Source organism: Gallus gallus, chromosome 5, assembly GCF_016699485.2.
Source record: "Gallus gallus isolate bGalGal1 chromosome 5, bGalGal1.mat.broiler.GRCg7b, whole genome shotgun sequence".
Lineage (NCBI taxonomy): Eukaryota > Metazoa > Chordata > Aves > Galliformes > Phasianidae > Gallus > Gallus gallus.
The window spans coordinates 13,714,847-13,729,114 of NC_052536.1; the positions used below are offsets into that span (position 1 = coordinate 13,714,847).

Here is a 14,268-nt window from a genome sequence, read left to right on the forward strand (position 1 = left end):
CTGGTGATGGTTGAACTCAGTGACCTCGAATGCCTTTTCCAACCAGTGATTCTATAGTAATAATCTTCTATTCAAAAAATATCAAAGGACACAATGTTTTTCCATAAGCTTACAGCTCTCTGTATTCATATCCCGGCCTGTGAGTGGCTGAGACAAGCCAGTTCTGCATTCACAGCACCCCCTTCAGCATCACCCTGGTGCAGAGCTGCATCCAGACACCTCTGAAAACTTCCATCCTGCCCAGATAAGAGCGAGCAGGGGGTGCCAGAGTTGCCTCTCGCTACCTGGTAGTCATAGGCAGCTTGATGTGGGACTTCAACCCCAGGGCCTTGTCCACCACATCAGGGGGCTGCAGGCTGTGCCACTGGGCGAGGGGACGCCGTGGGTTGGACAGCATGTCAGACCAGTGCCGTAGTTGGTTACCCGTGGCCCGACAGCCCAGGAAGAGTTTGCCGATGGGCTCATTCTTGGTCATTTTGTCATAGTCCCAGACGGAGATGACCACATCCACGTTCTGGTGGGGACACAGGAAAAGCTGTCAGTTGGACCTTCATCAGAGTAGGGGCCTGCTTGGCCTCAGGCACTGAAGGGAAACCCACCTGAATCTGATTGAAAGGCACCTCAAAGACAAACGCCTCATTGAAATAGGGGCTCAAGGTATTTTTCTTCACGCTCGTCTTCTTCTTCTTCCACTTCTTCTTGTTCAGGATGAGATGCACCTTGACAAAAGGATCTGGGGAGAGAAAGGACATGGCTCCACACCAAGAGTCCTTGGGGTTTTACAGTTCTTGGTGCTATCATTAGCACCAGATAGAGAGATGTGAGTGCAAGCAGACCCTGCCTACCTGAGAGCCCATGCGAGTCCATCCGCTTCAGCTTCTTGGCCTCAAGGATGAGCACTGTCAGCTTGCCAGTGCTGGGGATGTAGCGCAGTGAGAAACAGATCTCACCCAGCTGCTCTTGCTGAGAGAGAGAGGGGCCAATGAGCCGGGGGGGCTCTCAAGGTGAAGGATACCCACTGCTTTCTCTCACTGCAGGGTGGTGGAAAGAGAAGCAGCACCATGTCTCTCCCCCCAGTGTGTCCCACCTGTTAGGACCAACCTCCACTTTGCTGGCCACCACTAGGTCGCTCCACTGCTCGATGATGTGCTGCAGGCTGACACTGGCCAGGGGCAGGCGGACCTCACCAATGATGTCATGCTTGGCAAAGCGGTTGAAGTCGTAGATCTGCATCACCAGTGTGGCCTCGGACACCTCTGCCGGGGGCACCTGCAGGGGAAAACTCAGCAACCCAACCTTACCCTCTGCCACATGCAATGGTAGGACAGACACAACAGTAGGTCTTTCTTTTGCTTTCCCATCCTGGTAGCAAAGGAATCCTCAAGGAAATTGTCAGCAGTTGTTGCTTCCTACCTGGAAAGTGAAGCTCTCATTGAAGATAGGGTTCAGGGTCTTGCGGTAAACCTTGGTCTCATACTTCTTTCTCATATCAGACGTCAGGTAGACAATAACGTAGGGATCAGATGTGCCCCCATTGTCCATGGCCTTCAGATCAGCTGCCTGCTTCACACCAACTTTCAGCTTAAAAGGAACAACGCATGAGGTCACTGTGCAGAGAATAGTGGCAAGTGACAAGCAAGCAAGTGCAGCAAGGAGGATGTCATCCCACCATATCAGTATGCCAGCTAGGTGCAGAGGTGCACCAGGTATGGATGCCTGGGTCCTGCTGGGCACCAGAGGACTCTGCCAGAGCACAACCTTGCAGCAGCCTCACCTCCTGTGCACGGAAGTTGTACTCCAGAGAGTACTGAAGCCTTCCTCTCCCTGTCTCCTGTGGGCCCTGCTCCAGGTCCTCCATCTCGGGCTGCACCTGCGGCAAAGAGCAACACAACCTTCAGGACAAAGTTCCAGAGCCTTGTGTGTTTCCCCATACCATGTATGGGACCATCCATGGATGGGACCCCCAGGTCTGCTGCAAGCCCATAGGTGACAAAGTTCACATTCCTGCTCTCCATCCTGGCACGATGCACTGTATGGACCAATTTGCTCTAAAATCACATTTAAAAGAGCCTCCCCCACAAATCCCAGTCCAAGTGTACATCCACAAGCAGTCCCACCACTCTGGGCATGTGGTGGGGAGATGGGCATCACAGAGCAAACCTCCCTGCTAGGAGAGCAGCAGGGGACAGGAGAAAGAAGGACACACCAGGCTGGCTGTAGTAGAGCCACTGAAGGGAAGCAAACCAACTTCCTCCTTCTTCTTGGTCTTCTTCTTGCCACAGCAGCACCTGATGATGCAGATGAGGAAGAGAAGGAGGAGAACAGCCACTGTCACCGCCACAGCAATGAGCGCCCATCTGGGTACTGGTGCAATGAAGTAGACAGAAGAGTTAAAACCAAACAAAACCACACAAAGTGCATTTACAACCCCTTCCTTGTGTTTCAGCCTTACAAAGTTGTGTCTTGGGGCTTGAGCTTAAAATCCTGGAGAAGATCACTAGGATCACCAAACCCAACTGCAGCCCAACCCTGTCATGCTCACCAAGCCATGCCCCTCAGTGCCACATCTACCCATTTCTTGAACACCTTCCAAGGACAAAGAGACAAGCCCAGATGTACTCACAGGGAATGTTGTTGACAAAGCCATCTAGGAAGCCTGCTGGACCTGTGGTGGTAATCACAGGGCTAGCAGGGGGTGGGGAGGCCGTAGCCTGGCCATTCCTCTGTGCCTTGGCCATGGCGGAGTGCAAGTGACCTGAGGACGCAAATAAAATGAACAGGGAGGGGATTTAATACGCAGAAGTTCACATGCTGCAAGTAGCACAGAGTTCTAATGAGAGTAAACACAATTAAAATGATAAGATAAAGCCCAGCGTAAGCATTTAGGGCTCGGCCACTTAGGAAATGAAGTGTGAAACAGAGTGGAGCTGCTCCCACGGGCAAGGCAGGCTCTGCTCAAGCAGTCTTTTCATTTAATCCCCATCTTCTCTCAGCAGCCAATTCCTGATGTCATATAGCCTCTCCTTCCTCTCTTGCAGGCTCAGGCTCGGCTCCATCACCCCAGCCAGCCTGTGCCTACGTGCCAGATGGCAGCAGTGCCACCACACCAGCTCACAGACTGAGCCAGCATGACTTGTGCACATGGCAAGGACCAGGCAGAGACTTCGGTTTGCTCAATTGGATGTTGAAGCCAGACAGAGGATATCTCATTCTAGGAACCTCCAAAGGGACCAGAAAACACCCCCAGTAGGCTCCTGGAGGCCAGCCTCTATAAACGGCAGCCCAGGGCACTCCTCCCAGTGCTGTGACAAGGGCCAGCAGGTATGCAAGTGTTTACCTTGGCCACACCGGCACTGTGGGGCTCCTCACACAGGGATGATCTTTAATTTTTTTTTAACAGGGAGGCTTTGCTGTCTGTAGCTGCAGGGGTAAAGAGTTGCTCTCTATCTCCACTGGGGTAGAGGGACACGGGACATATGACTTGCCCAGAGCCATCTATATGGGACATCAGCGTCATCAGGGATGCAATCTCAGCCCACAGCCTTCCCATTACGTTTTTATGGCTAGTTCCTCCTGTCCCTGCACACAGAAATCAGCAGCCTGGTGACGGACCTGTGCTATTTAGGAGGCTCCAGGCTACAGCTTCAGGTTGTGACAGCAGGTGGACGTAGCAGCAGGGGCAAGTAGGTGCCCATACTGCACAGATTCAGATGTTTCATCATGCTTTTTCCCACCATACCCTAAAGGACTATCTTCCATCAGCCCCCATGAAAAGGAAAAGCTCATCCTACCTCTGCAGTGTGGCCCAAGCTGCTGTTGTGGGGCAATGAAGACATGGTCTGGGAACACCTAGCGTTCTGGCTTCTGCAAAAGGTCTTAGGGAGCCCTGCCCTTCTCCCGTAAACCCAAAACCAGACTTACCACTGTGTTGTTTCCAGCCTCAGTCTCCTTTCCTCTCTGCGTGGTCTCCTGCTCCAGCCACAGCACATGTTAGGAACATGCTGGGGACAAGAGAGGTCCCTGGCAGGAATAATGCTATGGGCACAAAAGAGACATTGGCTTTCCCATGCACAGTGCAGCCCAAACTGGAAAGTCTGCTTTGTCAACCCAGGAACCAGCAGGCCCCACCTTCCTGCTGACCCAAGCGGTGCTCACGCAGGCAAAAAGTCGGCAGGGAACTCCCAGCCTGAGCAGGAAGCAAAACCAGCGCTCCTGGCTGCAGAAAACTACCCTGGAAAAATTCAGTTATCCAAGATATCCCAGTAGCAGTGCTAGGATATGCACAGCACATGGCTCTGTGCACTTAGCACAAGGGGTAAGTGCACGGTCAGGGGCGATTTCAGCAGCATCCCCATCTCACATCTATTCTTACACATTTTTTCCCTTGTGGTTTTGCTGCATGGAGGAGAAAGAGGTGGTGTGGGGATATTTAGACACCAAAAATTCAGCACTCAGAGGGCAGTGAGGCACCAGCACAGCTGTCCAGAGAAACTGTGGTTGTCCCACCCCTGGATGGGCTCAAGACCAGCCTGGATGGGGCCCTGGGCAGCCTGAGCTGGTGGGGGGCAGCCCTGCCCAGGGCATGGGGCTGGGTGGGCTGTAAGGTCCCTTCTGACCCAAACCATTTTATGATACTTTTTGCTCTGTATTAGGAAGAGCTGAAGGATGCACAGAAGAAATATATAGGAGAAATTTGGGATAAGGGAAACATGTCCAATAAAAGCACCCTGGGAAAGAGGGTTTGCTTGCGCACGCTGAGTACTTCAGTGGTGCTGTCTGCAGAAGCAAAGCAACCTGGTGAAGCAGTATTGCATGGCAGCACAGCCCTTGTTGCAGCCTATGCTCTGAGAGGTGATTTAGTAACACGTGGCAATAACCCTAGCTTTCTGCAAAGGGTCCCAAAAATGGCACAGCAAAATTACAAATGTAATGGGCCCTGTGCACAACCCAGAGCCTCCTGAATAGGGACTCCTATGCTTTTTGGTCAAAAACATGACAGCTATGTACACAAGGGCTAGGAAATGAGAGATGTACCTACAAAAATAAACCTAATTGCAGTGCTTGCGGGCAGCAAGCAGAAATAGAATAAAAGCTGGCCAGGAGGCCGATGTAGAAATGCAGCCAGGCATGCAGCCAGCCACAGGGCTGACTACAAATCCCATCACGCCAGGGGAAGGGCTGTGCCTAACACGCAGCTGCCTGCTTCCTGCTGGCCCCAGAGAGATAAAAGCAGCAGCACCTGGGTGAAGTGGGGCAGAGGAGTGGATGCTGCATTAGACGAGGAGACAGCGCTGGTGGTGAGTTTGGATCTTTGTTCTAGCAAGCTCCAGCTGCTTCTTTCCTAGCTGGAGGCATGCCGTGTTTGCTCTTTGCTACACTGCAGGGAGCTGCAAGCATCCACCTCGGATGCTTTTCCATGTGTGTATATATACACACACACGGTGCTGTGTGCCTGTGTATTTGTGTGTGTAGGGATATGTATATCTGTATAAAAGCTGTATGTAAACAATACTATAGGCGGATAGGAATGAGAAATCAGGCTTGGTCTTGCCGACTTCAAGGGATGGAGCAAAAATTAACAGGCTTTATCTCCCTCCGCAGAGAGCAGCTCGGCTCCACCTCCTCTCCTTTCACTTTCACTTTAAGTAAAGGGAAGAGGAGCCCCAAAAACACAGCACATGTTAAGAGCTCCCACTTGGATGGAATCTCTCCAGGGGACATTTGTCCCTGCTGAGATATGGGCTGGTGGCTGTTACCCCACAGCTCTGTGGGAGGGGAACCTTCCCCACACAGGAAAGGGGTGGAGGAAGCAGGGTGATGCTTTGCAACACAGGCAGATAGAGAGGCATCAAGCTCCTCCGGCAGATCACGCACCTATATACATTACATAGAGAATGTGTGATATATAAAACCTGTGATATATTATATATGTGTATCCTGTAATGTATCTCTTTTTCTACATACCTCCAAAGGGATCAGTGGATGGGAGGTGCCAGCTCTTACCGGGTCTAACAGTGGTTGCTCAGCTCAGCTGCATGATCAAGCCAAGGGCAGAAACGCAGCCAAAAGACGAATTCCAGCCAGGCAGTGACAGCTCAGTGAAGTGGGCATGTCAGTCTTGATAAAAAGCCTGAAAAAATGAGGTGAAGTAGAGGAAGTCTGAAGTCCTCCAGCAGCAAGCATAGCAGGACAACAAGGAGGGTGAAGTCTACACCATGCACTTTCCTTCTGGTCTAGGCACGCACAGCCTCCCACTCCATTGATCAAGTAGCACATTAAATGGAAAATGAGGTTTTAACTCCCTTGCCAACCCCAGCACATCTGTGCAGAGCCCATTATTGCCTCCTCTACTCCTCAGAGAAACCCCACAGCATATTTGTAGGAGCAGTGGGAACGGGAGCCATTCCCAATGCACAGGCTGAATCCCTCAAGTCCATTTATAGCACCAACCAGTGCAGAGAAATGAAGCATACAGTGAGATGGTTACAGAAGCCGCAGGACCTGGTGTGCAAAAATAGCAGCACACAGCAGCCCAGGACTGCAGTCTGCCAGACATGGGTAAGCCCAGCCTGCACAGATACCTGTGGTGTAGGGCATCCTGTATGTGTGATTGGTGAGCGCTTGCTCACCACACATCCCAACTTACTTGTGTCTTTTACATCTGCATGCAATCTTCAACACAGCAATCTTGTTTATATGTAGACAGAAAATCATCTTTCAGACAAAAACTACCAGGAATCACAGTAAGCAAGCAAGCTAGAAGCCTACCTGCAGGATCTTTCAGGTCTTTTATTACATGCATCAGTTCAACTATACATTTTCTCTCATTTGAGGCTGAAAGTGGAAGATGGCAGAGCCTGAAAGCACAGTCATCAATACCGATGTGAAACAGGTAAGAGTTGCTCATTATGAATGCAGATCCCTAATTTCCAAAGCACATTTTGAAATGCCACTGCAGGAGATGACACAACCTGAAGCTTTGGTGGCCGAAATTGTTTGTGCCTGGGGTTGCACAAGCGACACATTTGCTCACGTTTAATTTTGGAATGGCCAAAGAGAAAACAGTAGTACAAAGAAAGCTTTCATCAGTCTCTCCAGAGTGGAGATAAAATAAGAATCAAAGCACCAGGACATGCAGAGAATGCTGGCAATGCCCAACTCAGTACGAGCAGATGACTACTGTGACTACAGCTGTGCTGTGCACATAGATGCACAAATCATGAAGCAATCCTCTTCCACACAAGCTGTCCTCAGAGCACACTGCACCTGCCAGACAGGTTGGCATTTCACAACTGCCTGCTCCAACCTCAGTGACCTGCAGATGAAGATCAGGCTTGGTACCTCTTCACCAAAGTCTCTCTGGCATCGGAGCCAGGAACCATGACACATGAGTGATGCTTCCAACACCCAGTCCCACCACCTCACACCACCATCTCAGGGCTCTTCCATTGCATTCTCCCAACCCTTCTGTGCTCTCACCTTGCAGAAAGATCCCAGTGAGGCGCTGGTCATTGCAGTGACCACCAGAGCCATCTTCAACTTGGAGGAGGAGCACCAGCTCTACCTGGAGAAAGGAAAGGAGGAATATGTGAGGCACCAACAGGCCAACCAGGACAAGCCCCTGCCCCCAGGCACAGCCTTTGCCTTCATCCAGGTGAGCTCCAGGGCACACATCACTCACAGTGCAAGGTGAAAACAGCCTTCCTGCCCCCAGGTCTCACCCCTCCTGGCTCTCACCCACCCACCCCATCCAATGACCACATGATTTCCAAACCCACAAAGCCATCAATGGTGCCCATTATAAAATGGTCTGTTCCCACAGGCAGCACAGTATGTGAATAAGATGATCCTGGAAAGTAACCCAGCAGAGAAGGGCCTCTTTGACATCCTGGTGCTCTCCAACAACAGCCCAGAAGGTGGCGTGCGCATCATCAACAGTGCCAAGCACTATGGTAAGGGTGCCCACCCCTGGGGATCTGCCCCCTCGGTGTTCTCTCCCCAGCACTGCATCCATGGGGAATACAGAGCCAGGGGAAAGCATGCAGAGACCTGCGGAGATGAAGGGGTGCTGCAAGGAGGACACAGCCCCATAACAAACTTTGCTTATATTCCCTGTCCCAAGGCCTGGAGATTTCCAAGTTCTGCTTTGTCAGTGATGAGGACTCCACACAGTACCTGAAGTCTCACAGGGTGAAGCTGTTCCTCTCAGCTGACAGGACAGATGTCTGCAATGCCCTCCGAAGAGGTGTGTCTTTCTCTCCATCCCACCTCCCCAAATCCACCACACTGCTCCCAAGCGGCCCTGCACCAAGAAGCAACACCAGAGCTCATCCTGTTATGTGGGAGAGGGGACAAATGGCATCTCAGTCACCAACATAATCTTGAGTGGTTCCACTTTTTACAGTTTCCATTTGTAGCCTACAAACACCAGGGCTTGTCAGAAGCCTTCACAATTAACTGAATTAATTGACTGCCCCGTGTATAATTCTGACTGCAGATCTGTCATGGGTTGGTCATTCCATGCCTGGTATTTAAACCTTTCCATGACTTCCAGGGCTTTGTGAGGATGCCATAGCAGTTTCCTTTTTTGGTACATACAGAAAGAAGTAAGCACATGCTTGACCTGGATCCGAGTATGTGCAGTTCCTGACAGTTCTAATGGGGTTAATCTCCTTATTAATTTGATTGGGTATGAGTGCATTGGCTGGCCAGGGTCCTTCAGGTCAGGAGCAAGCCAACCAGAGCACAGACTTCCCTTAGCTATGAATCTTGAAGCCTCATGATGATGATCATTGCTCTAACAAGTGTCTCATCTGAGGCCTCAGCCCACAGATGAGAGCAGGCAGGGAGCAGCTTGTAGGAAGAGACCTGTAATTAAGCCAATTACCCCAATCAACTGAAGGTGCCAGTCCCTATTACTCACAGCACGGAGTGCTAAATCTAGGCATTAGCACCAAGCTTGGCAGAGGGACTGAACACCAGGAGGAGGATTCCCATGTATTAACACCCCAGCAGTTATCCCAGCAGCCCTCAGCATCTATCCAGTCAAATCAGCAGCTCTTCCCTTTGCTCCCCAAATAACTCAGCCTTGGAAAGGCCAGGATGACCCTCATGGAAAGCATCCTCAATGAGAGCCCAACCACACCAGTGTCTTTCTGTAAGACCCTTGTGGTGTGAGATAAGACCACAGAGAGGAGTTGCCCATGTGCCTTAGGTATCTCTCACGTCCTCCACAAACCCATCTTGCTTCATCTCACAGGGGTCTCGGCAGCACTTGTCTTCCAGCAGGAGGTGCAGGCCCCCAGCACCCCGCTACGTGTGGCCTTTGATGGAGATGCCGTGCTTTTCTCCGATGAGACAGACCAGGTCTTCCAGGAGCAGGGCCTGGAGGGAGCCATGCAGTATGAGCGGGCAATGGAGGCCGTGCCTATAGGAGAGGTGAGCAAGGTGGCCACAGTAAGCATATCCACTGTTAGGCTGTTGGCCGCCACGGGCAGCCGAAAAACCACAAACCCTTATGGGCTCCCTTTGCATTTACCAGTCCTCAGTCCCTAGGGTGCCTGATTTGGAGTCCCACTAACAAGAGGAAAAAAAAAAGAAAAAAATTGAACAGGCTGTGCAGACATTTCTACCTTTCCTATGCACCCTCAGGTGTCTTGGTGTGTTTGCAGGGTCCCATGAAAGCCTTTGCCATGCACCTGGGGAAGATACGCAAGAAGTTCAGCCAGGAGGAGTCCCCCATTCGCACCTACCTGGTGACAGCCCGCAGTGGCCGGGACATGGGCATCAGAGCCATCAAGACACTCCGGGAATGGGGTCTGGCCATCGATGAAGCCTTCTTCATGGATGGAGCTCCCAAGGGCCCCATCCTTGCTCAAATCCAGCCCCATATCTTCTTTGATGACGGCCTTCATAACATCCAGGGGGCTCAAGATGTGGGTGTGCCCTCTGCATGGGTCCCCTCGTGCTGTTGATGGACAAAGAACCTGCAGCCTTCCTTCCCCTTCTCCAGCAGATAGGACTGAGCCAGCTAAAGGCAAACCTGGTGGAAGGGGAAGGATTTCCCAGCCTGCAACAAGAACCCAGGGGGTGAGAGCATTGCACAGGAACACCAGCTACTAGGAAAGACCTGATGCTCAGTCCTACTCCTGATACAAGATCCTCCAGGCCACAGAAGCCAAGGGATGCAACCACTGCAGGGAGAACAAACAACCTCCTAGGAGATCCGTACAGCCCTTAGAGCAGCAGCATAAAGACCAGGGACAAGGCTGCAATACAAGTCCCTCCAGGAGAGGGCACTGGAGACAGACACCTGCAGCAGCAACGAGATAGAGAGCAGAGCTACAGGCAATAGCTGCATACCTCCAAACAGCAGCGAGGGCCAAAGCCTGAGCTTAAATAGGGACGTGGGTGGAGGGCACAGGTGGGGGTCCCAGGTGTGCCTGCTTAGGGTAGATGGGTCCTGCGTAGGGGATGCCTTTCCTTTGTCAGTTTAGACTCTGCTTCTAATGTTTCCACAGAGAAAGCAACCCCGAAAGCTTCCCCTTTTCTCCCTAGGGCTGGATGCTAGGGACTGCCACTAGAGGCCACTGCACTGCCTTCCTGTCACCCATGCTGTTGGGGAACATGGTGGGTCCCCAAAATCCACCACCAAAAAACAGCCATTTGGCCCCCACTCTATCTTGAAACCTCAAGTTCTCTCCTCTGTGTTAACTTCCCATCCATTTCTTCAAAAAGGAAAACAAAAAAATAAATTGAAATACATATTTTAGGGCAGACTACAGGGCGAGAAATAGTGTGGGTTTGTTTGTTTCTTTGTTTGTTGCTGTTGTTTTAAAAGGATTTGTCACTCCCACCGATGCTTTTTTCCCCCAATAAATAAGCAAATAACAGTCGTGTGATTTGCTGGTGTCTCTGGTTGAGCATGCTTAGTGTAATATCTCAGAGCTGCTTTGCAGACATCAGGGTTTTTTGCCCTGTTCTTGCTCAGATATGCACATGGAGGGCACATCAAGCTGGGCTTGATGCTGCTGGGACCGCAGGAAGCCTTCAGTGGGCTTTTGATTAGCTCCCTGCAGAGCAAAGGCTATCAAAACCCTCATCCAAGCTTCAGAAAATGCCATTTTTTTAATGTAATACCAGTGAGTCCCCATCCTGTGTACCATCATACCTCAGTGTTAGCTCCCACATATTCCCACCTAGGGGACTTTTGCCTCCTGGACCACAGAGCTGTGGCTGAGGCAGCTGCCCCCACCACAGGCCATGGGGTGGGCACTCATGTTCCCATCTGTTCCCTCTGCTGGTCTGGTTTTCGAGCAGGTCTTGCTCTGCAAGAAGAGCTGCTGGAGAAACTCACCTCCAAAACAACTTTTTTCCAAGTCTAGATGCTGAAATCACACGTCTAAAAGTAGCCACATCAATAACATCAGCTCCTAATCGTTTGCTAATAATGCTAAATACCTGTCAGCCTCAATCAGTGAGCAAACATTAATTACGGGGTGTTCCAAACAAGCAGGGGCAGATGTTCGTCCCACTTTTATGGAGGTCAGATATTGTCGGGCAAGGTGGCCCAGTGTTGGTGTTCGACCTCGCTCATCATGAGGGGCTTGGTGGCATCTCATGGTGGAGACTTTGGCCACCCCATGCTGCTCTGCCCTTTTCCAATGCTGATGTGGTTTTGGAGGATGAGGCAATCCCTTACCCCCGGGTGAAGCTGAATTTAATGCTGGCTCAGTCAACGCCTTGGGTACGGGGGATTAGCTGAGTCAAGGCTCTGGGGATGAGAGCACATGAGCAGTGGCAGGGTGCAAGGTGCTGAGGCAAGGGGAACACACCACGTGCCTTCCTCCAGCATTGTCAGGAGGGAGGATGACAACGCAAAATGTGCCCAAAATGGGGAAAAAAAGAAAAGGAAGCACAGAGTTTGGGGGATTGCATCATGTAAGGCCAAGTGCTGCTGCTTCGGGCCATTGTCTGTGGCTTTCCCCACTCTGCTCCAAAGGTGGAGCATCGAGAACAGCCTCTAGCAAGTGCTGCTTCATTAGCCACCTGCTGCGTGGGGAAACATCTTGCTTCCATCTTACAGACACCTGCAATAAATTCATTAAGGGTTGGGACAACAATACTGTCATCGTTGCTTGGGATAATCCTTATGTCTTGGCTCTCCTAGGTATTTCCAAAGGTGCAGAGAGGGGGTTCTTGCACTTGATTTTGGCCATTGATTCTCAGTATGTTTTGGCTTCTCACATTGCCCCAGGCAAAGATGCTAAATGCTGGGGCCTCCCTGGGTATTGTCCCAACACTCACGGGACACCCCCAGGACCCTAAGCCAAAGGGCAAATCCATCTGCAAATTAGAGGAGATCATTAAAAATAGTGCTGGTGGGAAAAAGGAGAGAGATGGCCCTCTCTACACATGCTTGGAAATGCATCTCCTATAGGTTGGACATTCCCCGTGGAGTTCGAGGGGTCTCCATGATAATCACACCCTGCTCTGCTCCATTCCCTGGCATTTATCACCCTGGTGCCCCCAGGGGCATTGCTCAAGGGATGTGATACGGGTGCATCTGTTCCAGTACTGCCCATCACATCCTGGCGTGGGAGGCAATGAATGGATGCCATCATCAACACTGCCATCCATCCCGTCAGCTATTGCTCCCTGTGCATGCACACACACATGCACACACAAACACACATACACACCAACCCCTGCTAAAAAACCTGGAATGAGGCAAACACCAGGAGCTCCCTGCTCCAGAGATGGTCCCCATGGTAGCTGCCGGGCAAGTCCCTGGAGCTGGTGGATATGGGACAGAAGGACAGGGGTAGGGAAAGATGTGCGAGCCCCCACAGTACAGAGGGGCTTTGGGCAGGGCCACGGGCACAGAGGACACAGGGATAGGAGATGTGAGGTTTGGGTGCAGTCCAGCATGGGGGAGTCACTAGGGCAGTCCGTGGGCTTGAAGGTATGTCTCTAAGCATTTTGCTGAGTAAAACCTTTTCTTGTGGAACATAACTATGGGAAAGCATGCAAAAGCTAGATGAGAGGTCCTCTCCCAGCCTTGGCCACTGGTGAGCCATCCTTGCCTGCCACTGGGATTGGGATTTGGTGTGAGAGACACTAAAGAACAACTACCACCCAGCCAAGCCCCGTGGCACTCGCACTTATCATTGAATAGAACCATAGAAACATAGAGACTTAGCATTTTCCCAAGGTGATTGCAGCCCTTCTGGCAGTGGAAGGATGCTTGCGTAGGATCCCCGTCAGCTCTGCACCCAAAGCAGCTGATAGCACGAGGGCATGGGGAGGGGCAGATACTCTGCCTGCTCCGTCACAGGCAGCTCTTCTCTCTCGCCCTTGTGTTGAAAACGTGCCCTTGTGTGAATTTTCCAAGCATTCAGGAAATGGCACTGGGAATGGGTGAGGTCCTGGCACAGCACCAGGAAAAAGTTTCCATGGCTGCTCTCTGGGCTTGGGGCTGGTGAAATAGGTGCTGCTAATTAGCTGCAGCCATCAGCATCTGCACTGCTGGTGCACACTCGCAGCAGCTTCAACCATTTTGCCCTGCGCACGCCCAAAATCATAGAATCATTAAGGTTGGGAAAAAAGCACCCTAAGATCATCCATTCCAAGCACCAACCCAACCCGCCAAGCCTACTAACCGTGTCCTCAGTGCCACATCTCCATATTTATTGGACACCCCCAGGGATGGTGACTCGACCACCTCCCTGGGCAGCCTATGCCAATGCATCACCATTTTTTTGGAGAAGAACTTTTCCTGGTGCAATCTGCAGGACCTGCCTGGTCCTACTGGTGTCACCTGCAGAGAGGACCCCTGTCGTGGTGTATCGGAGCCACGGTGCTCCTCCATCCCACAGGGTTGAATCATCTCCCCCCACACACACCTGGAGAATTCACAGGAGGTTGTGAAATGGTGGCCCCAAGCCAGGGGCGCATCACTTGCCGCCCACATCCACCGGCTGATCCGGCACGGCGCTTGCCTCTGAATGGAGTCGAGAACAGGAGTGTCTCAAAGCAAGCAAAACTTTCTGTGTTTGCATCAGGACAAACAGCCCATGGAAATACTGAGGGAGTACAGAAGTGACACTTGGCGACCGGTCCTTGGTAAGGCCACCAAAGCCCAGCACACGAGTGCATCAGTGGCAGCTCTGAAGGCCCCAGTGCCGAGGGCTGAAGCTGGGTTAAATGCTCTGGAGATACCCCAAAACCTGATGTGACCACCAGCTCTGAGCGCACAGCCCCATCTGC

The 14,268-nt window shown here is 51.6% G+C and overlaps 2 protein-coding genes across 3 annotated transcripts; one reads left to right on the forward strand and one right to left on the reverse strand.

The window, feature by feature from the left end:
* Positions 1–96: 96 nt before the first annotated feature.
* On the reverse strand, positions 97–4,096 carry SYT8 (synaptotagmin 8). Its single transcript, XM_015286685.4, has 9 exons — positions 3,922–4,096; positions 2,624–2,755; positions 2,207–2,364; positions 1,775–1,870; positions 1,414–1,581; positions 1,102–1,269; positions 846–963; positions 600–733; positions 97–514 (listed from the first exon to the last, which is right to left on the reverse strand). The coding sequence occupies exons 2-9, from the start codon at positions 2,736–2,738 to the stop codon at positions 281–283; spliced, it is 1,191 nt and encodes a 396-aa protein (XP_015142171.2). The 5' UTR covers positions 2,739–2,755; positions 3,922–4,096; the 3' UTR covers positions 97–280.
* Positions 4,097–5,208: 1,112 nt separating this feature from the next.
* Positions 5,209–10,892, forward strand: LOC770392 (cytosolic 5'-nucleotidase 1A-like). Of its 2 annotated transcripts, XM_015286686.4 has the most exons (8): positions 5,209–5,297; positions 5,973–6,558; positions 6,834–6,892; positions 7,487–7,654; positions 7,823–7,952; positions 8,123–8,245; positions 9,260–9,438; positions 9,672–10,892. In XM_015286686.4, the coding sequence occupies exons 3-8, from the start codon at positions 6,848–6,850 to the stop codon at positions 9,972–9,974; spliced, it is 948 nt and encodes a 315-aa protein (XP_015142172.2). In that variant the 5' UTR covers positions 5,209–5,297; positions 5,973–6,558; positions 6,834–6,847; the 3' UTR covers positions 9,975–10,892. The 2 variants fall into 2 exon arrangements, with proteins under 2 accessions (XP_015142172.2, XP_001232839.2); XM_001232838.7 differs by lacking the exon at positions 5,973–6,558.
* The last annotated feature ends 3,376 nt before the right edge of the window (positions 10,893–14,268 follow it).

What these genes read in the sequence shown, in the direction of transcription:
- SYT8 (XM_015286685.4), bottom strand. Translation starts at nt 2,738, where the DNA reads ATGGCCAAGGCACAGAGGAATGGCCAGGCTACGGCCTCCCCACCCCCT. An exon ending in GCTCTACTACAGCCAGCCTG is followed by an intron (nt 1,871 to 2,206) that starts GTGTGTCCTTCT and finishes TCTTTGCCGCAG; the next exon opens with GTGCAGCCCGAGATGGAGGA. An exon ending in ACAACTTCCGTGCACAGGAG is followed by an intron (nt 1,582 to 1,774) that starts GTGAGGCTGCTG and finishes GTTCCTTTTAAG; the next exon opens with CTGAAAGTTGGTGTGAAGCA.
- LOC770392 (XM_015286686.4), top strand. Translation starts at nt 6,848, where the DNA reads ATGGCAGAGCCTGAAAGCACAGTCATCAATACCGATGTGAAACAG. An exon ending in TCAATACCGATGTGAAACAG is followed by an intron (nt 6,893 to 7,486) that starts GTAAGAGTTGCT and finishes CTCACCTTGCAG; the next exon opens with AAAGATCCCAGTGAGGCGCT. An exon ending in AGGCCGTGCCTATAGGAGAG is followed by an intron (nt 9,439 to 9,671) that starts GTGAGCAAGGTG and finishes GTGTGTTTGCAG; the next exon opens with GGTCCCATGAAAGCCTTTGC.